Source organism: Sceloporus undulatus, chromosome 1, assembly GCF_019175285.1.
Source record: "Sceloporus undulatus isolate JIND9_A2432 ecotype Alabama chromosome 1, SceUnd_v1.1, whole genome shotgun sequence".
Lineage (NCBI taxonomy): Eukaryota > Metazoa > Chordata > Lepidosauria > Squamata > Phrynosomatidae > Sceloporus > Sceloporus undulatus.
Window position 1 is genome coordinate 105,847,952 of NC_056522.1, and position 21,347 is coordinate 105,869,298.

General features: G+C 42.0%; 1 protein-coding gene across 1 annotated transcript; it reads left to right on the forward strand.

The window, feature by feature from the left end:
• The first annotated feature begins 4,249 nt into the window (after positions 1–4,249).
• LOC121925212 (amine sulfotransferase-like) lies at positions 4,250–13,185 on the forward strand. Its single transcript, XM_042457066.1, has 6 exons — positions 4,250–4,400; positions 6,817–7,025; positions 7,505–7,631; positions 9,746–9,750; positions 11,951–12,131; positions 13,003–13,185. Exons 1-6 carry the CDS (start codon positions 4,259–4,261, stop codon positions 13,122–13,124), a joined length of 786 nt encoding a protein of 261 aa, XP_042313000.1. The 5' UTR covers positions 4,250–4,258; the 3' UTR covers positions 13,125–13,185.
• The last annotated feature ends 8,162 nt before the right edge of the window (positions 13,186–21,347 follow it).

Here is a 21,347-nt window from a genome sequence, read left to right on the forward strand (position 1 = left end):
TTTGTTTACTTTTTCTTTGTTGTAAAAAAAGGTAAGCATGCCAACCAGATATCCACACTGGCAAAATAAAGAGGCTTCCAAATGCTTTGGAGGCAAGGTGTTTAGATGACACAAGATATGAAACTGGGTGGAAAGTGAAACAAAGCCATGCTCCAGGGCTAAAAACTGGAGCAAAAAGAAGCTGGGATATTTCCACTCAAGGCAGAAAATGCATTCCATTGTACTGGCATATAAACGGCCTAGTGCCAGTGTGGGACTGTGGCAAAGCAAAAATGTGATTGCCAGTAATGCCATGGATGTAATTATAACATACATAAACCAGACAATACAACAGGGGGGGAATGGCATGAGGGGGGCATGTATAGGAGACTCCATGATTGTGCTTTGCCAATGTATCACTTGATATGCCAATACACTGTATAGGTAAGGAACTGAAAGCACGTAGCCAAGCAACAAAGAGTAGACAAGCTCCATGTACTAAAAAAGGGTCAACTGTTTATTAGTGTTTAAAAAGTCCAACACGTTTCAGCTACACTAGGCTTTCCTCAAGGGATGAAAACAAATATAAATACACTTAGGATATAATATATAAAAAATATAGTTCTAAACAAAGTTACATATACCCTTCAAAAGAATTCACTGGAGTTGTGCCCAGTCTCCAAAATACAGGACTATAGAGATAGAGGGACCAGATACTGCAGCATTTCTGTATATATACATATTTCAGATGGCCTTGGGAAGGCATAACCAATGATATGTCTTGATGGGACGTAGGGACACATGATGTAGGCTCTCCAGATAAATCTTCATTCTATTCATGTCTTCATATTACAATCATATCCATACATATGTTGGAATATATACTTTCTTTATTACATTCAAATTGAAGATTGCAGGTCCAAATCTTCATTTAAACCTGCAGGCATTAAGGATTTCAATCTTAGAATAAATTCTATCTCTTTTTTCTTTAAATATATATTATTTATTATTATAAATTCTTTCTATTACCCCAAACCAGAAATCAGCTGTAGAATGCTTCATTTCTACAAAATGACCAACTAAGGGAGCTCCCACTGTTCTGCTTTTTTAGATTAGAGAGGTGTTCCCCTATTCTATATTTTATCTGTCTATTGGTCCTCCCCACATCACATTTCTTGCATGTACATTCAATATGTTAGGAAGGATCAAATTAGGGGAATTTAATTAGCTCAAATTTACGAGAGGCATGTCCTAACAACGCACGCAGTGGATCGGGTCCCTATGTGTATACCAGAGGTCATCTAGTCCAACCCCAAGAAACAGAGACTCCAATGCCAATGAGCTGCAATTAAAATATAAACATTTATTAAAGCCACACAACAAAAGGGATCATACACACACACACACACACACACACACACACACACACACACACTCAATGCTAAAGCAAGGGAGGGGGAAAGTTGAGAGAAATAATGAAATTAGTGGTGTGTACAGTTTACAGCACAAGTACAGGCTGTGGATATGTATGTATATAGACTGTTGGTCTGAATGCTAGTCCATCACTTTTCACACTTTAACATTCCGTATGTATAAACTATATGAGAAATATAAATAATAATCTCCATTATTCATTTCCTGACCCAAAACCTGTTTCCTGACAGTTGGAAATCCCCACTGGAATGAATATCAGAGTAATGAGATTTTTACATTGGAACATTTGGATATTTCTGAATATGAGTCTACTGTAAACATCAGGCTTTTAGATTATGTATGTGTGTGCGCACGCGCGCGCGCACACACACGCAATTTTGAAAATGGAATAAAATGCAGATTAAAAATCAAAACATTTGTTGATATACTCTACTTAGTAAGATAATTATAAAATTGGCATCTACTGTAGAATATATTAGGATAGGATATCCGCTTAGAGTCCCAGACCTGCCATCTACTAGGCAGCCCTGGGTTAGAACCAGCAACTCCATACTGGTTTTAAGGTGTGTTTATGTCTGTGTTTGGGGTCAAACCTGACAGGAAGATTGTTATTAATTTTGTCTAATTGTAGACTTATCATTTTTAGAGGCAGTCACCAATTCTTAACTCCCCAAAAAACCATTAAGGCTGTCATTTGGAAAAGCCAAACTTCATAGGGGGAAGACACAAAGTAAGGGCCAGACCAAACCCAAACTTCTAAGTAACTTGGGAGATAATGGCATACGTGTATCACTCCCAGTCCAACATTCTTTGGCCCAACCATCTAAAACTTTATGTATGCAGATGCCACCAGTGGGATCAGCAATACTCCAAGCTGTAAACCAAAAGGCCAAGGTGGACAGTTTGCCCTGATGGACTGAGACTGAAGACCCTTCTGATAAAGGGCCACACAAAACTGTAATATATGTGAAACCAGCACTCAGAGTCTTAACTTCTTATGTCTTCAAAACAAAATAAACTCTTTACAGCCTTGGCATAACTCCTCCTCATTCTCAGGGTGAGAGGCATGCCAATTGCCTGAATTACTTCATGCTGCCAAGTCTCCATAGGTCTTGCAGTATTGGATCTGGTAAGACTAAAGCTGCTGGAGCCAATTGTCTGAATCACTCCATCTTTGCATGTGAGTGCGAATCAGCTATCTTGTAATCAATTCCTGGCACATGTTGAGCTGTAAATAATATGTTATGGTGTAAACATTGGAAAGTAAAAGCTCTAATATGAATCATAACCCAAGGAGATTTTGACATCAGTGAATTAATAACACGAACCATGGTCAAGTTTATCACACCAGAAATGAGCAGATGAATTTGCCAATTCATCTGCCCAGATCCGAACAGTGACCAAGATTGGAAAAAATTCCAAAAATATTAAATCAGTGGTAATGCCAGCAGAGACCCAATCATCAGGCCAAGTATGAGCATACCAATGACCCTGAAAATAAATCCCAAAACCATAAGAGGCAGCAGCATCAGATGCTATGTGTAACACATTATGGAACTTTCTTTCTTCCAAAAGAAAGTAGCATTAAATTTCCTAAGGAATGTCAGCCAAACATCCAGGTCCTTGGTGATGGCTTTAGACAACCTGAGCCAATGGTGAGGCTTAATCAACCCCTTGGTCACATTACAAAGGCAACATAAAAATGCCTTAACAAGGGCCACCTCTTTATATGCAAGGTTTAAGTGGCCAATGAATTCCCAGAACTCCCAAAGGGTTACCTTTTTAAGCAAATGGAATTGGAAAACCCTGAGCTTCAGATCACGTAGCTTATCATTTGGAAACCTGCAGAACTGATTAACAGTATCAATTTGAATATCCAAAAAAGTTAGTTTGGTTGGATGAGACCTCATTTTTTTCTGGTGTAAGGGGAGACCACAAGTCCCTATGTTCGTGAAGGAAAATCAGCCATGACCTTAACACATTGATTTGTACCATAAGCTCTAATAAAAAGAAAATCACCTAAATAGTGGATAACCCCCCTTGTCCTGATTTTACTTTAATTGCCCATTCTAAAAATGTGCTAAAGGTCTCAAAAACACAATTAGAAATGGAACATCCCATCGGCAAGGCTCTAATCATATAATAAAATCCTTCAAAATGAAAATCCAAACATTCAAAATCATTGGGGTGTAGTGGTAACAAACAAAAGGCACACTTAATGTCACATTTCTCAAGTTAGGCTCCCAATCCGACTCTCTGGACTTTTCTGATGGGGACGTCAAAAATGTATATCGAATTGAACACAACTCACCAGGGACTGCATTAACAGAATCTCCTTTAGGAGAAGAAAGATGGTGAATTAACCCGTATTCTCCAGGTGCATTTTTGGGCAACACCCATAAAAGTGAATCCCTCAGATTGTTAACAGGATTGTTAACAGGAGGATCGAAAAGGGCTCAAAAACTCATCCCTCAGTCACTTCTTTTTGGATTTTACGTCCAACCACATGATCCAAACCATTAATGGATTGTAAATTGTTGTCCCACAAAAGAGGATACAAAAACCTTGAACAAAACCATGTATCAAGTACAGTGCAGCACACCAATTGGTGTTTTCATAGCCCCTATGTCATCCTGAAGCCTGGCCGTGACCAGGCATTTCAATTCATCGAACAACTGGGGGATGTTCCAGACCCAGACCTCATGCTTTGGGCCAACCCTACCTTGGTTGCTGTTTGTTTAATAAGGCCTTTCCTCCATTTTCGGATCTTGGTATTATTTGACAGCATCTCTCCAAGATAAAAAACTATTGTCCTTTTTATATTGTCCTCTTAGCAGCTGTAAGAATGGAGCCATCACATAAGCAGATGTTCAAACACAAAGGAGCCTATTTTCTCCAAGACACAATTACAGCAGAATACATTGATTCACTGGAGAATTTTGAAATCAGAGACAGTGACATATTTCTGGTCACTTTTCCAAAATCAGGTAAGATTGATTTTTTTTTTTATTCAGAAAAGAAAATGCAGGTGAACAAATCTGGGAGAGGTTAACTCCTCCTGCATTATTGAAGCAGTTCTTGTTGAACTTGCTGATCTTATTGAAGCCAGATCAGCATTTTCATCCAAGATCAAATTCTGGATCAAATATATTTTCCCATTTACTGGCATTAAGTAGCAACAGTTTCAGCCCAGGGGGACTGTTGCCAAGGCTATCCAGACTATTTGAGCTGGAGGATATTTTAGGGGCAAACACAACTCTGCTCCTCCCCTCTCTTAAGTTGGTAGTTCTGCCTTTGCCCTCCATATCTCCTACTTCCTATTAAAGTTGTAGTGGGCTCTTCTTCTCCTAGGTTTTCTGAATATTCCATACGTATTCTTTAATTGTCAGCAGGATAGTTTAGAGAAAAATGCTAATTTAAAAAGGATAGGAAACCCTCTGCCCCACTTCCCAACAGAGTAACTGGCCCTCTCTCTACCACCGAAGAAGCTCCCCCAAAGGGGCAACACCAAAAGGATGGTCCTGCTAGTACTACACCCACCACCCAGGCAGCCCTTTATATCCTCTTTCAGGCAAGGGAGCAGGTGGTGCCAATGCTGGTTCACCAGCTGCTGAAGAGTACCTGGGGAGTCTGGAGTGTGTTCCTGTAGGTATGTCCATGGTCCTTCGCAGCATGTAGTAGGCAGGCATGCAGGCAGCAATTTTTAGCAAAGAGAGGTCACAACAGTAGATATTGGAGCATCTTGTCCTGGACTGCGGCCAGCACTCACAGACACATGCTGATAAGAATGGCTCAGCCAAGCAAGTGGATGCAAAATACAGACCTTGCAAGGATTCAATGTGAAAGCCGTCCGAGAAGTCAAGCTGAGGTCAGGATACCAGAAGACAAAGCAAACCAAAAGCCAAGACGAAGTCAGGATACTGGGAGTCAGAGTGGTAAAAGCAGTCCGAGGTCAAAGCAGCCAGAAGGTAACAAGGGTCCAGTCCGAGGTCAAAGCAACAAGGAATCAAGATACAAGAAGCCAGTGCTAACAGCAATCACGCCAAGGGATCATGCAATAAACTCTGACAAACAGTGAAGTTCTCTCAACAGTTTAAGTAAGGGAAACTCTCCCCCGTGCCACCTGAGGCTGGTTGGCTAATTGCCTCTCTGCAATCCTCTTGGATCTGCGCCTGCAAGCACTCTCAGCTCTTCTCTCTTTGAACGTAGGCACCTCTAGGCAAGCTTCCTCCCCAGAGTCACCACTAGGATGTTGCACCATAGGAGGCCCTTCTCTAGCACTAGGACCTGGTTGGGCCTCCTCCTCTGGGGCTGAGAGAGCACAGCTGGGACCTGGCAGAGCAGGATTGCCACCTGGTGTAGCCTCAATCAGCTCTTGCTCTGGAGGAGGCTCATCCTCCTCCTCATCCTCTGAGAGCTGATCTTGGCTGGCCATGACACATCTGCAGTCCTTTCTTGTCTGGAAAAGTTATGATGATGCATCTTCTCCCTGGTGTGCTGACTCTTTCTTAATAGCAAAAGTACAGATGAATTCATGGGCTGAATAGACAGCCTGGAAGGGGCAGCTTGAAGCCACCCCAGACAAAGCCAGATTGGGGCCGTGGCAAGCACACACTGCAGCCTCAATCTGGCCCAAATAGGAGCTGCAAAGAGCTGCTCCTATTTGGGGCAGATTGAAGCCACCCCACTGCAGCTTCAGCTGGCTTCCAGCCAGCTTAGGGGCATGGCACATGTAAATGCTATGCCCCCAAACCGGGTTGAAGCTGGCTGAAGCTGCTGGTCTGTTCCAGACCCATGATGATTTAAAATAAGGAGGAATAACATCACCCCTTTGCTGGGCAATGGCATTTTTAAATTAGTGTTGTAGTAAAAAGAGTATTTTCTTCCTTGATAGCAGAGGAAGAATATTATGTAGTTCAAGTGCTGTGCTTTGGGCTGTGTTGTGGGTCTTGACACCACCACAAGGTGTCAAGGGAGGATGGGATGGATGGGAAGAAAGTGTGTTTTACTGATTCAGCCAGGGGTTTATGGCATTCAGGGTTGTTGTTGTGTTGTTTTACAGCAATGAAAAAGAAACCCTTTTGGTTACTTTGCGGAAATGGCAAAAAGGAAAGTTACTTTATAAGTATATCAAATGATCATGGTAACTAACTGTGTTTCGGGGCCTTTGAATATTCAAGGCAACCAATACTGTTCAAAAGGAATATCCCATATCCTGAACCTCCTGTAGTTTAATGTCTGTTGATCTGGTTCAGCCACAGTTGCCTGTGCTTCCTTTCCTGTTCCTCCTTCATTCCCCCCCCCCCCCAGCATTGCAATTTAAATATGTAATATGTACATAATAGGTAATAGGTATGTTGATGAATGAGAATGCATTAAATCAGGGTGTTCATATTCACACAGGCACTATATGGACACAGAATATTTTGAGCTTGATTTGCCATGAAGGTCATCGAAATGGAACTGAAGACACTGTCCTGATAGACAGAGTTCCATGGCTGGAATACATTGATTCCAATAGCGATTATGCTAATCGTCCATCGCTTCGTCTCTTCACTACTCATCTGCCCTATGATTTAGTGCCAAAAGGATTTAAAAATGGAAGAGGAAAGGTAAGGCCTGATACTTCTAACATTTAATTTACTTAATTTACTGACTTTACAGGAGATTTTACTGTAAAGAATCTACAGAATGCTTAGATGATGAAGTGTGAAGGATTTAAAAATTGAGATAGAAAGGTCTTCTTAGAATGAGCATCTCCAGGAAACACTGCTTATTCATCTGCAGAAGGTTAATAATGAAGAGGCTTAAAAGGGTGAAGCATCTATAATTTTCCATTGTAAAAGTTCCTAACAAATATAGTGTTATCCCTAGAGTGTGCAGGGTGTGTGGCCTGCACTGGGTGACAGCCCAGATGAAGGATTACACCCAATCAGCCCCCCACATCTCAGTGCCTTCGCCTTGTTTTCCTCTTGAGAATAATACCATGAAGAGAATGATTTGCCAACATCAAGAGAGCTGGGTGCCTCCCACCGCTATTGGATGATCAGAATATTGAGCTCACTAGACATTTTTATTATTGTTTCTGCAGATTATTTATGTAGCCAGAAACCCAAAGGATGTCTTGGTCTCATACTATCATTTTTCTAAAGTTTCTGTCCAAATGGAAGATGAAGAAGACTTTGACATTTTTATGGAGAGGTTTTTATCTGGTAAAGGTAAGCACTGACAGATTTGAATAGACAGTTGCCTTTGGCTCAGGTAGCAGGTTCTTTTTATGCCTCCCGGAGGCTGTGGCATTTGGTTGCCACGGTCTCCACCCGGGGCAGAAAGGGGCAGCATCTTGCTGCCTCAATAAGCAAAATCTTGCTGCCTCTTTCTGCCAATCTGTCCAGCCTCAAAGTCAAACAGAGTCTGGTAGGGGTAGAGTCCAGTAGTGAGGGACTCCTTATGCATACAGAACTTCAAGAGAGGGAGTTGCTGTGGGGTCATATCCTGAGGGATACTTAGACTTGGTGGCTGGTGTAGGTTTAGTAAAAGAACCTAAACATGAGGGTCCTGGATATAAGTATGTTAATTGCCGGAGAGAGTGTGGGGAAGTTAACTAAACCTGTAACTAAATGAAGCTAAGAAATTAATACCTGAAAGTAACAAACATATGCAAAATTTCAATAAGCAAAATACTGTTTAAACCTCTTATAAATAAAGTTTTATTCCTGTTTTCAAATAGAGTCTTGTTTGGCGCTTGAGTAATTTACCACACTACTGACATTTACAAATGGGGAAACAGTTTTACACTCATAAGTTTATGTCCACAAACAAAATAAAGTGACAGTAACTAAGAGGTGGCAGGATCACAAATTAATAATAAAAAATGTTAAAAGTACAGGTGCTCGTGACTATGAAATGGCAGGAGTGGGATGAAAAGGCCCAGGGTGCTGTCATCAAAGAAACTTAGTGGTGGGTAATTAAAGTGATTGTGACACAATGGTATTCCCAATCACTATGTATGGATGTGGGCAGTGAAAAAAGTTGATAAAAGGAAAAACAAATCATTTGAGATGTGGTGCTAGAGAAGAGTATTAAGGATAAAAAAAGAGAAACAAAAACAAACAAATGGATCCTTGAAGAGATCAAGATTGAAATACCCCTAGACACCAAGATGATTAAATTGAGGCTATCATACTTTGACCACATCAGGAGAAGGCATGGCTCATTAGAAAAGAGAATGCTTGGAAAAGTAGAGGGTAGAAGGTGACTCACACCACATGGCTATACTCAATTACAGAGGACACAGGCATGAGGTTTTAGGACTTGAGCAAAGCAGTGGAGGACAGGGAGTCTTGAAGATCCACAGGGGTGCCATGAGTCAAGGTTGACTCAAGGGCAGTTAACAACAAAGGGAAAGAGGAAGAACATATTACAGATGGGTAGACCCAGTCAAAGAAGACATGGCCCTTAAGGAGCAGGCAGGGAATTGCATCCTTGAAGTGTGAGTAGAGCCCCACATGGCTACAATGACAAGTAGTACCTTCTACCAGATTACACCTGTACAAAAATTATGGCAATTCCTAAGTAAAGATGGGTTAGCCATGCACTGGTAATCAGACATCTTGATTACTGCAATGCATTCTGTGTGAGGATGTGTGGCCCAGAGCTGTGGCAATTTCCAAATGTGTCAGCAAGGTCATTTTGTGATGCACCTAGCAACACTGTCATGTTGCTTCCTAACTTCTCTAAAGATGAAGGGTAGTTTTAAAATGTTTTCATAAAGGAACAATACACAAACCAATCTCCAATGCTGTTGCTGAAGTGAAGAGACAGAGCAAAATGCTGGCCATATTTGATCCTTCTTGTTGGAAGAAACTTATTTCCCCTCATTATATAGGCACGGTACAGACCGCCCTTTTGCTCCATGCTGACGCCAATTTTAGGGTTGGGGACCATGCAGCAACTGCACAATCCCTAAGCTTAGCATAGCGCTGCGGCGTAACAATGGCAGTGCTGTACATGGGTCCTGCCACTGTGATGTAAGTGCCATATGGTGACCATATGGCGCCACATGGTGCTTACATCGTGAGTGCACCATTGATGCACTCGCAATGTCTGCCCTGTGGTGCTAAAGAACCTAGTTTTTCTGGGTTCTTTTTCCTCCGAAGGGAAGCCACATGGTTTGGTGGCTGCAGCTACTCTCTGGAGGGAATTAGGCTGCCGGCAGGCCACCCTTTTCAGATGGTCTGTCCCGTGCCATAGATAGGGTTTCCTATTTACGTCCCTCTCTCTTTCAGATTAGCTGTCTGTATCTCAAGATTCTAAACTGTTAATCTTTTAGGCCTGGTACAGACCGCCCAAAAAGGGTGGTCTGCCCACGCCTTGTTTTGCTGCGTGAGGAAGCTGCAGTGGACAAACCGTGTGGCTTCTTCATGCAGCAAAAAGAACCCGCAAAAAATGGGTTCTTTTTGCGGCACCATAATGACACCACAGTGTGCCAATAGTGTACTCGTGACGTCATTATGGCACTGTGACATGCGGAAGCTAAGCATCTGTCTCATCAAAATGGCGGCGCCCATCTGTGCAGGGATCCGCCATTTTGATGCCCTAGTCATGTGTGAGGGGCAAGGGGCGTCTGGAAGCATTGCCCTTTGCACGTGATGAGGACACCCTATCATGCCCGTCTGTCCCACGCCATAGTTAGTATGTGTCTCTAGCCTGACTGGTAATCTTATATATTTCTCTCTATCTTCCTGCTATATAACTATCTTTAGTTAGATTAGGATTAGGTTTTGTTATGTCATTATTTATTAAAACCATTATTATTATTATTATTATTTGGAGTAAGTCTTTATTCTTTAGGAAGACAGATATAAAATAATAGTCTGACCTACACTTTCATTGTTCTGCTGATGAAAGCTGACTTCTAACAAGTTTAACTTTCAAACTTGCATATTTTTGTTTCCCTTTAAAAGGATTAATATTCTGGGAAACTAAGGCGCAGGACAGACCACTCCAAAAGGGCGGTCTGCCAGTGGCCTAATTCCCTCCGGAGGGAAGCTGCAGCTGCCAAACCATGCGGCTTCCCTCCGGTGGAAAAAGAAACTGGAAAAAAGGGTTCTTTTAGTGCTGCAGGGCATACATCATGAGTGCGCCAATGGCGCACTCACAACATAAGCAACTCAAGGTGCCATAAGGATTACATGTGGTGCTTATGTCACAATGGTGGTGCTCGTGTACACAGAACGGTGCCATTGTTATGTCGCTGCACCATGCTAGGGTTAGGGACCGTGCTTCAACACTAGCATGGCACATTTGGGCAGTCTATACCACACCAAAAATTGCATCCCACACTTCTTTCGCATGAAAATATCATATACCATCTTTTGTTTCACTCTGTGAGTTCATCAGCTTAGCAAATACAATATTGGGTGCATGATGTGTGCATCATTTCCAAGCTGAAGATGAGGCAGAGGGTGGGGCAACCCTAGCCCATGACATAGTGCTTCATGAGGCATGGGGGAAGATGGTGTCTCACCCCATGCCATGACTGAAATTCTGTGAGACTAGCTGTTCAATCTTCCTCCAAAATTGTTGATGGGGAGCACCATCTGCTTTGCCTCAAGGCAGCAGGAAGGCTTCACACAGTGACAGAAGGACTTCAGGGTCACACAAATCCCTCTTCCTCAGAACAATTTTCCAGTACAGCTTATGCACTTGGTGTTAAAAAGCCATGCAAGCCTACTCAGATTTGGGAGGGAGTCCAGGGCTGAAGGTCAGATTGGGAAAGTGGAAATGGTCAAGAGGAATGATGACCTATACTGATGTTCAATACCAACATGTTGAAACTTAATGTTGCTGTCACCTCCATTTTCCCACTAGTCTTCACCTTCTCCACCAAACCTTAGTTTGTGGAAGAGTTGACCATTTCCATGGTCAACTCTTCCATGACCCTCAATGTTGAACCTTTCCTGTGTCAATAGTGTCTCTTGAAATTATTGCTTTATATTCACCTATTTTCTACATTGAGTAGCAGGAATCAGAGGTGGAAATATAGTCAGACCTCCATGTCTGTGGGGGATCCATTCCACACCCCCATGTAGATCCAAACATCTCTGCATGCTCAAGTCCCATTAAAATCAATGGCAGCACACTGGATGGCTATGGATGGCAAGTCAGTGGACTGTACAAGTAAAAATCTCTGAGGCTATAAAGGTTTTCCAGATTTCAATTATTTATGCCTATAGTTGTTTTTTAAACTCTTAAAGTGGCTGAGAAGACAATTAGTAAAACAACAATATAATAAAATTATAATCTATTGAAACAATACAACAATAACTTTAAAGTAGTCACAAGAAATGATAGTCTAAGTCACTACCTTAATATCAGATTAGCATATAAAATCAGACTAACATAGAAAGATTTTTATTTCTTTTTTAAATTTCTCATCCAACTGTTCTTACTGTCCATTCAACCTGTGAAATGAGTAGGCTGTGCTGGTGTTTAGTTATGCATGATGTCGCAGTTAATCCATCTCTCCTCTTAGGATCTGAGGAGCTCTGTATTGAAAATATGCAACTTCCTAGGAAAGAGACTGACTGAAGAGGAGTTGGATGATATTGTGGATAAGGCTTCATTTGGCAAAATGAGTGTGGATCGTAGAGCTAATTATACAACCATGCCCCCTGAAATCCTAGATTTCACCAAAGGACGCTTTCTGCGCAAAGGTAAGTCAATGGCCAATGACAGTGTAGTGAAGCATGTGTGAAAGACCCACAAGCTTAGTTAACCTCTATTTTCACAATTATAGACACATATAAAAATGTTTTTAGTTTTACAAGTTGATAAACAAGATTTTATTGTGCTGAACTGTTCTGCTTTCATTTTCCTTTTATTATAAATTTGGGCTATATTGCATGCCTTCATTTGTAAGCTTTGTAAGCTTAAAAAGGAGGGTTGAGAAACTGCTATGAATCTGAGAAACAAACTTTTTGTCCCAGAACCCTCCAGGAGCTGCATGAAGTGTCAAAAAAGCCAAATTACACAAACAACCAAAAATGGCTGGAAGGCTAGTTCTGGTTTTATTTTAAAAAGAAAGCATTTACACATATGTTAAACTGTGCAGGGGAGCTCTGAAATCTGTTCAAAAAGTGAATTGACATTCCAATAGGCTTCCAAAAGGGGAAATTCACTCTCGTTCTTTTTGACCCAAAAAGCAAAGCTAAGTTGGGGAATATGAACAGGCCACTAATACTACTGTTCAGGAGACAGCGGCTGGATGGGTCAAATGACCCACACTGGAATCAAGGACAAGAAAACTTTAATTTTGGTTTCTGTGTATTTTGTCTGATCAGTTCCCACATTCCTGAGCGTCAGGAAATGCTAGGAAGTCCTGCTACATTACCCTGGTGGTTTGTGATGTTTCTATCTGATCTTACAATGAACATGGGACAGTTGGTAGTTGTATGATAGTGGTGCACCAAATAGCATCAGTGCCCCACAGTAAGGATTATAACTTTGGACCACTACTCCACCCCACTCACGGAGGATGGATGCTAATAATCACTCATCTCCCTTTCTATCTCAATGCTGTATCAGGTACTGTTGGAGACTGGAAAAACACAATGACAGTTGCACAGAGTGAAAGGTTTGACAGTGTCTTTAAGGAGAGGATGGAAAAGCTACCCTTCAAGTTCTGCTGGGATAGCAATGAATTTTGAAATACAATGGACAAACCCAGCTCTATAGCTTTATACAGATTTTTTCTTTGGTGAAGCAATAAATTTGTCCCAACTTTGTTCCAAATTAGTTTGCACATTTTGGTGGGTAAAATGGGTACACCTTTAGAAGAATTCTCATAATGTCCAGGTTCTGAATGCCTCTCTCTCTCTCTCTCTCTCTCTCTCTATATATATATATATATATATATATTAGGAAAAAAATATTGGTTAAAATAACATATTGGTATTATTTGGCGGCATCCCTCCAAGACAAAAAACTATTGTCCTTCTTATATGTGATGTTAAAATATAAATATTTTTGAAGTGAAGAGGCATGATATTGACTAATACTTAGGTATGGAAAATTTTGAGTCCTGTATCTTGTATGATGTATTCCTTCATGTATAAAACTTTTAGGCCTGTTATAGACTGCTAAAATAAAGCTGCTTTGGGTCTCTTTGGAGGTATGCTGTTTAAATGATGCATGCACCCTAAGAATCCGGAAGCTGCACCAAAGCTGCACTCCAGTGCTTAGGAATGGAATGTGGCTTTGGCGCAACCTCCGGACTCTTAGGACCCATGCATCATTTAAATAGCATACCTCCAAAGAGACCCCAAGCAGCTTTATTTTGGCAATCTGTAACAGGCCTTAGTTTGGTTTGGTCATAGACAAAGTACTGAGCATTGTAATGTTCAGAGAATTACAAAGGATAAAAGGATAAATGTATTACAGATTCTGTATTGTTAACAAAAGATGAATTGGATCAGATCCTATGAAAAGATGAACTATAGGAATTTCTTCCCAGTCATTAGTAACAGATTCAGAGGATCATACAGGAAAACACAAAGTACTCCTGACATGGCCATCTAGTGTCTGTTTAAAAACATCCAAACATAGACCAATACTAAATTAAAGCAGGAATAGATTAAACTTGAATTCTGTATTTTACATGATCTTCGGAGCATTGCAAGAGAATTACAGAAGATGAAAAAAATAATTGCATTATGGCTTCTCTATTGTTTCCAAAATGTTTATTGAATGAGATGCTATGAGAAAGTGAACTTACTTCACAATCACTAAGGATAAGCCAATACAGATTTAAAAGAGAAAAGGATTATGCTATGTGCACATTTATTCCATACTACTTTGAAACAGAGATATCAAAAATTCTTCTTAGAAGACTCCTTTGTAGTACTGCAGCAACATAATTCTGAAATATTTAATAAACATATAAAATATTTAACTATTACACAGATATCTTCCCTTCTTCCCCAAAGTATTCTCTTGATGCCTTATAAATTTTACTTCTTGGGTAAACTAGAGGTTTTGAAAGTAGATTTTGGGCAGGAATGGAGATGCGGGAGAGCAAAGCTTGTTTTAAAAAACATCACTTCATAGAGTCATTCCCACTTGAAGTATAACTTGCTTTCTGATCTGGCTCCACTCCGCTATGTGAAGCGATTCCTAAAGGTCCCTCATTCTCACTACGAAAAGGATCCTTTGTGGAATCGCTTCTTTGGTTTGGCATGCTTGTCGTTCCCATTAGTGGGATCCGGGGAAGGCGGAGCAGCCCTTCAGCCCTTCAACTGGTTGCCCCCCCCGGAACCCCATTGAAAGGCTGTGGCCCCAACTTGTATCCTCCAAAAGGCATCCTTGGGACCGTGGCTGCACATTTTCACTCATGTGGAACAGGAACTCTGGGGAACTCCCTCCCTCCCAACCTCTCACCTACGGGTGCCCTGTCTACCCAGGGGCACCCGTAGGTGAGAGGTTGGGAGGGAGGAGTGGTGGCGGGAAGTGCCTTTATGAGTGTGAGTGTGTGAGTGCCCCAGTCTACCGAGGGCCTCAGGAGCCAGGGCAGCGGTGGAGCGAGCAAGTGAAGAGGAGGAGGGAGCATGGAGACCAGGTAAGGGAGTGGAGAGGGATGGAGGAGGTGGTGGATGAGACAGAGGACAATACAGAGGAGGAAATTGCAGCAAGGTTGAGGGACCCAGGAGGAGGAGTAGGTGGATGGAATCCCCCCTTTTTATTAAAAAATAAACGTCATCAAAAATCGCTATATTGCTAAAGCAACTATTTGTCTCTGCAATATAGCGATCTTTCAATAAAGTTTTTTTTTTAAAAAAAAAATGAAAAAGCAGCACTTGGAGTGTTTCTGGGGAGGGATGGTGATAGCCTTCTACCATTTGTGTCTCCCTCAGAAATAAATCACTTCTGATCAGGCATTCCCACTTATTGGATCACGTTGGAACTGATTCTTCTCAAAAGAACAACAGACAAATTGCTTTCAAGAAAAGCCGGGTTTTTAGCATTTGCTCTGCTTTATTTCCCCTGGAATCAATCCAGTGAGGATAAGAACTGATTTCCAGTGGGAAATAGGGGCATATACCTTGAATCACAATTCGTAGCTAATGGTAGTGGGAATGACCCCCATGTAAGCTGCATAACTGATTCATGAAGGGGAGCTCATACATGTGCCAATGTGTTTAATGCAATACGTATTTTGGTTTTAAGACAGTCAACTATTTTACATAATATTTTTGTTATATATGTTCTGATCACATACTGTATTGTCTCCTGAATTTTAAATTTTACAATGATAAGAACTAGCTAATTAACAAGGGTTAAGGGATGGATATACTTTGAACTTATTTTTTAATTAAAATGATTGACCTGAATTTTAATTTCAAAATGAATTTAAGCTCAGAATATTTTGTTTGATGTTTTCAAGCCTACAAATTGTTCCTGTTTTATAGTAACCCTAAGGTGATCCTATTACGTTACTACAAAACCTATTACATAAATGAGAGACATGGTCAAACAGCTAACAGATTTTACATTTCCCAAAAACTAAAGTGAGGATCATCCAAGACATTGTATTCTCCATCACCATGTTTGGATGTGAGAGCTGGACATTGAACAGAGGTGATAGGAACAATAAGAATTCATTTGAGATGTGGTACTGGAGAAAAGTACAGCGAGATGTGAGGACGCTGGGCAAAGCCCAGATCCATAAAATAGCTGGAAGCTCCCGAGTTGGTCATGGTTCCCATAGGAAGGAGCTCCATGGAGGGAGTCTCAGGTTGGCGGCCACTAGCAAAGGGTCCTTCCAGGAAGCTGATATGGAGGAAGTGGGTTCCAGAGATGCTCCCAGGTGGTGAACTTGATCTACACCTAGGAGGAACTGTTTCCCTGCAGGGTGGGCCAGCGTCCCTTAGCGGGGCATTCCCGGGCAAAATGTCCTTGGAGGCCACAGTACAGGCAGAGGCCTTCCCTCCTCCTGCATTCCTTCTTGGTAGCGGTGAACCGAGGTTGCGCCCCTTCCAGCTGCATAGGTTCCTCAGTGGGCTGGGGAGGAGCAGCCACAGGTGAAGCTGCAGGAGTCAGTTGAGCAGGACTCAGAAGTGGCAGAAGGACATTCCGTCAAACTTGTCTAAGAGCTGAGGGGCGGCAGTCCAATCGGGTAGCTTGTGCAATCAACAGGCTCAGAGAATCAGGAGGCTCAGAGCATGCCAATTCATCCAGCACTGCAATTGACAGCGCTGCCCTGAACTGAGCCTGCAAAATACTATCATTCCACATTAAGTCTTGAGCGAGCAGGCGGAGGTTTGTGGAGTACTCTGCTACAGTTCTTGTACCTTGGTGAAGATCCTGAATTTGGCATTCTGCAGACTTGGCCTTTACAGGATTTCCCCAGGTGGCTTGCATTTCTGCAATAAAGTCCTGCAAGCTGTTGAGTAGTGGGCTATCCCAGTTCAGGTAAGGAGTAGCCCATTTTCTGGCAGGCCCAGAGAGCAAACTAATTATAAAAGCCACCTTATGGAAATCATCAGGAAAATCTTCCCTCCGGAGCTTAAAATATAGCTTGCAATTAGCAAGGAAACTGTCCAGCATAGTAGAGTCTCCCTGGAACTTATCAGGCAGGGAGGCAAACCATTTTTGGTGGCATTTTGGAGCAGAAGGGTTACCTTGACCCTGAAGAGCAGCCACAGTCTGAGTCAATTGTTGCACCTTGGCAGCAAGCTGCAAATTCATCTGCATCAGCTTGGTCAGGGCTTGTTCATCTGCCATTATGCTGCTTATCAGCCTAATTACATGGCCAGTGATTATTCTGTCCAGGAAAACAGCCAAATGGCTGATAAGGCAGCTAGTTCTTAAACAAACAACCCCCCCCCCATAGCAGAGTCAGTACAAGCAACACAGTCTTGGAGATTCAAAGCAGTATCAGCAGAAGGATTACCAAAAGAGTTGTCAAACGAGCCAAGGTATCAGATAGGCAGGTCGATAAGGAAGTCCAAGGTCAAGGTTTGTGGATAATCAAGGTCAGGGGTAGGCAAGCTTTTTGAGCTGGGGGCCGGGTTGCTGTCCCTCAGACAACTGGGGGGCCGAAGCCAAAAAATAAATAATTAATTTTTTAAAAATAAATAAATAAATAAATAAATAAACCAGGACAAATGTGGGACAAAATTTTCAAATGGAGGACACTTTTTTTAAAAAAAAATTGAGGACACGCAAAAAAAAATTGCTGATTTTTAAAAAAATGTTAATATAAATGCATGTTTTGGAGGCTTCTATAGACAATAGCCCCCCTTGCCCACCGCTTGCCCCCCCTTGCCCACCTCCTCCTGATAGGCCAAAGGCCCCATGCCCTCACGTGAGAGGCTAATGGCTCTGGCGGCAATCGGCAGCAGGACCAGGCTGGGGCCGGTCCCAAGGCCTTGCCGGGCCACATCCGGCCCACGGGCCGCAGGTTGTCTACCCCTGATCAAGGTAGTCAGCAATCTAGGAAACAAGGATTTGTTCCAAGAAGCCACAGAAACCAGAGACAGAGTCTTTTCTACAGAAAAGTCAGATAATCACTGGCAAGGAGATACACATGCTCTAGCTGCCTAAATAGGCGGGCAGGCATTTAAGTGTGTCTGATTACAAACTAATTTCTGATAAAGCCTCTGTGATCTTTGAAGGCCCTTTCTTTCAGCTCGACGCTCCCTGAAGGCAGGCACACTTCCAGATCCTCCTCTATGTCCACAGCCTTGGCCCCAGGCAGACTTGGCTGCTGAACCTCTGGAGGGGCCACAGACTCTGCCTCCCAATTACAGGTTTAGGTCCCAGGGGCTCTGGCTCATCCTCTGGGTCCTCCAAGTCATCTTCCAGGCTGGGCATGACAAAGAATATGAATTCATTTGAGATGTGCTACTGGAGAAAAGTACTGAAAATATTGCAGACAGCCAAGAAGTTAAAAAAAAGAAAAAGGGGGGGGGGTCTAGAGCAGAACAAGATGGAACTCTCTCTGGAAGCCAAGATGACTAAATTGAGACTGTCCTACTTTGGCCACATCATGAGGGAAAATGAATCATTAGAATACACAATGATACAAGGAAAGATAGAAAGCAGTAGAAAGGGAAGAAGACCACATGTCAGATAGTTAGACCCAACCAGAGAAGACACAGGCCTGGGCCTGCAAGACCTGAGCAGAGGTTGAGGACAGGGGGACTTGGAGATGTATCACCCACAGGATCTCCATGGATTGATGTTGACTTAAGGAAAGCTAACAACAGCAACAACCCAGTGAATATTAGGGGGAAACGAGGAGTCAACACAAACTTGAATTATTAAATGATAAAACAAATGCTTATAAACCATAACATTCTGTTTAATTTTATTTACTCTGCAAAACCTCCATGAAAAAAGAGGAAATACCACAAATTTTACATATTAAACGATAGAACAAATAGTTATGAATTTCTTTCTGTAGTGTTTGAAGTATGTTTTAATGCAAAGGTGATTCTTGTAGCATCTTTGGGATTAACTGAAAGAAAGAAGGTGGCAGCATGAGCTTTCGTAGACTAAAGTCTACTTCCTCAGAAGCTTTGGCGAAGTGGGAGCCAGGGACAGACATATATATGCCATTGGTATGTGACAATGTCAAATCAAATTCCGTTTTAATAATAGCTGTTTGTGAACAAAGGCATTGAGAACTAGCCTTTGTGTGTGGAAATGAAATGGCAAGTCCAGTTTGGCTTTGGAAACTAGCCTGTAGGTGAAGAGGAGTGTGAGATGCCCCTGTGAGGATGGGGTCATATTGTGTTGAAATGTGTGTAGTGTACTTTGTTCTATCCAGTCTTAGGCACTGTAATCTGTAGATAAACTCCAGTTCTGCTGTTTCTCTTTCTAATCTGGTTTGTGGCAAGGTTTACTACCTGTGTCCCCATCTGTGTCATGTGTCCTCCTGTTTGAGGTTTGGAAGCTTTCTATAGGCAAGTAAAGTTCTGCCACCAAGAGTCCTTGAAAGAGCAGCATTATTGTCCAGAATGGGTTGTAGTTCATTGATGATGTGCCTGAGTGGCCTCAGTTGGGAGCTGTATGTGGCCACTAGTGGGGTTCTGTCATTTTCTCTCTTCAATCTGTTTAGTAATAGGTCAGTCTTGGGTACAAGTCTTGCCTTGTTTATTAGTTTATTTGGGTTTTTTTAACTTCATGTGGTGGGCACTGTAGTTTGAAGAATGCTTGCTGTAATTCTTTGACTTTGGCATCCCTGTCTTGTGGGTCTGAGCAGATGTGATTGTATTGGAGGGCTTGGCTGTAGATTATGGTTCTGATGGTGTGTTCAACATAGAAACTGGAGGCATGTGAGTATGTGTAGCAGTCAATGGTTTTGTGATATAGTGTGGTGCTTATATTCCATTTTGTAGCTGTACCATGGTGTCCAGAAAGTAAACTTGTTCTTTAGATAGTTCCATGCTGAGATTGATGGTGGGGTGGAAGTTATTGAAACTCTGGTGGAATGTCTTGAGTGAGTCTTCTCCATGAGTCCAAATTATGAAGGTATCATTGATGTACCTCAGGTAGAGGAGTGGTTTCTGCTTCCAGGAGTTAGGTGTTGTTCTAGATCGGCCATGAACATATTGGTATATTGTGGTGCCATGCATGTGCCCATGGAAGTGCCATTAACTTGAAGGTATATGTTATTACCAAAGATGTAATTGTGTGTGAGACAAACTGGCAGACCTTCATGGCTAAGTGCGATAAGTTCCCATCTGGAATGATGTTCCTGATGGTTTGCAGTCCATCATTTTGTGGGATGTTGGTGTACAGCAGTACTTCTCAAATAGTCGGGCAGGCCCCCCAGGGGTGGTGCGAGGCTCCGTAAAGGGGGGCGCGAGGCTCAGGATACAGTGTTATGCAGAGGTGTACTTATAACAAAATGATACTATTTACAGTCGCGTGGGGGGCGCGAAATGTTTTCTTCTTCCGGGGGGGGGGGGGCATGACAGAAAATAATTGAGAAGCACTGGTGTACAGGGATTCCACATCCATAGTAGCTTAAATGGTATTTCTTGGAAGGTTGTGGATGGATTGTATCCTCTGTAGGAAGTCTGTGGTGTCCTCCACATAGCTGGGGGTGCTGGTGGCATATGATTCGAGACTATTGTCCATATATTTGGAGGCACCAACTGTAAGTGTTCCAATGCTGGAGATGATAGGTTGCCTAGGGTTGCCCTGTTTATGTATTAGAGTAATACATAGAATGTACCTGGAGTGTGTCAGTAAGGATTTGGTTCTGAGCCTCCATGGGAAATTTCCTGAGCAGCCTGTATAATTCCTTCTGGTATTTTTCTGTGGGATTGTTAGATAGGATTCTGTAAAATGTGGTGTTGGACAGTTGCCTCTCAGCCTCCTGTATGTAGGCACATCTGTCCATGATGATTACAGCCCTCCTTTGTCAGCCTCTTTGATGACAATATTAGGGTTGTTCTTGAGGTTGTGTATGGCATCTTGTTCCTTGTAACTCAGATTCTGTTGTAAATCGCATCTGTTATTAATTATTTCTGTCTGGGCACAGTGGCAGCAACATTTTATGTAGAAGTCTTCTATATATTCAGGAAATAAAAATCTAAGAAGAAATGGGATGCCATTCATAACGAGGAGAGATGTATCAAAAATAAAGAATATAATGCAAATTTTGACTAAATCTTTCAAGAAAACTTCAGAAAAAACCATCAATATCAATGTAATCCAAATTTATGCTCCAACTACAGTGGCAGAAGAAGAAAGATTCTGTTTTGCAATCTAGGAAGAAACTGATCACATACCAAAACGGGACTTCTTGTTAATCATAGTTGATTGGAGTGCAGAAAAAGGCAACAGAGCAGATTCAAAGATTGTATGAAATTTTAGCCTAGGAGCAAGAAATGAAGCAGGAGAGCAACAGACTGAATTTT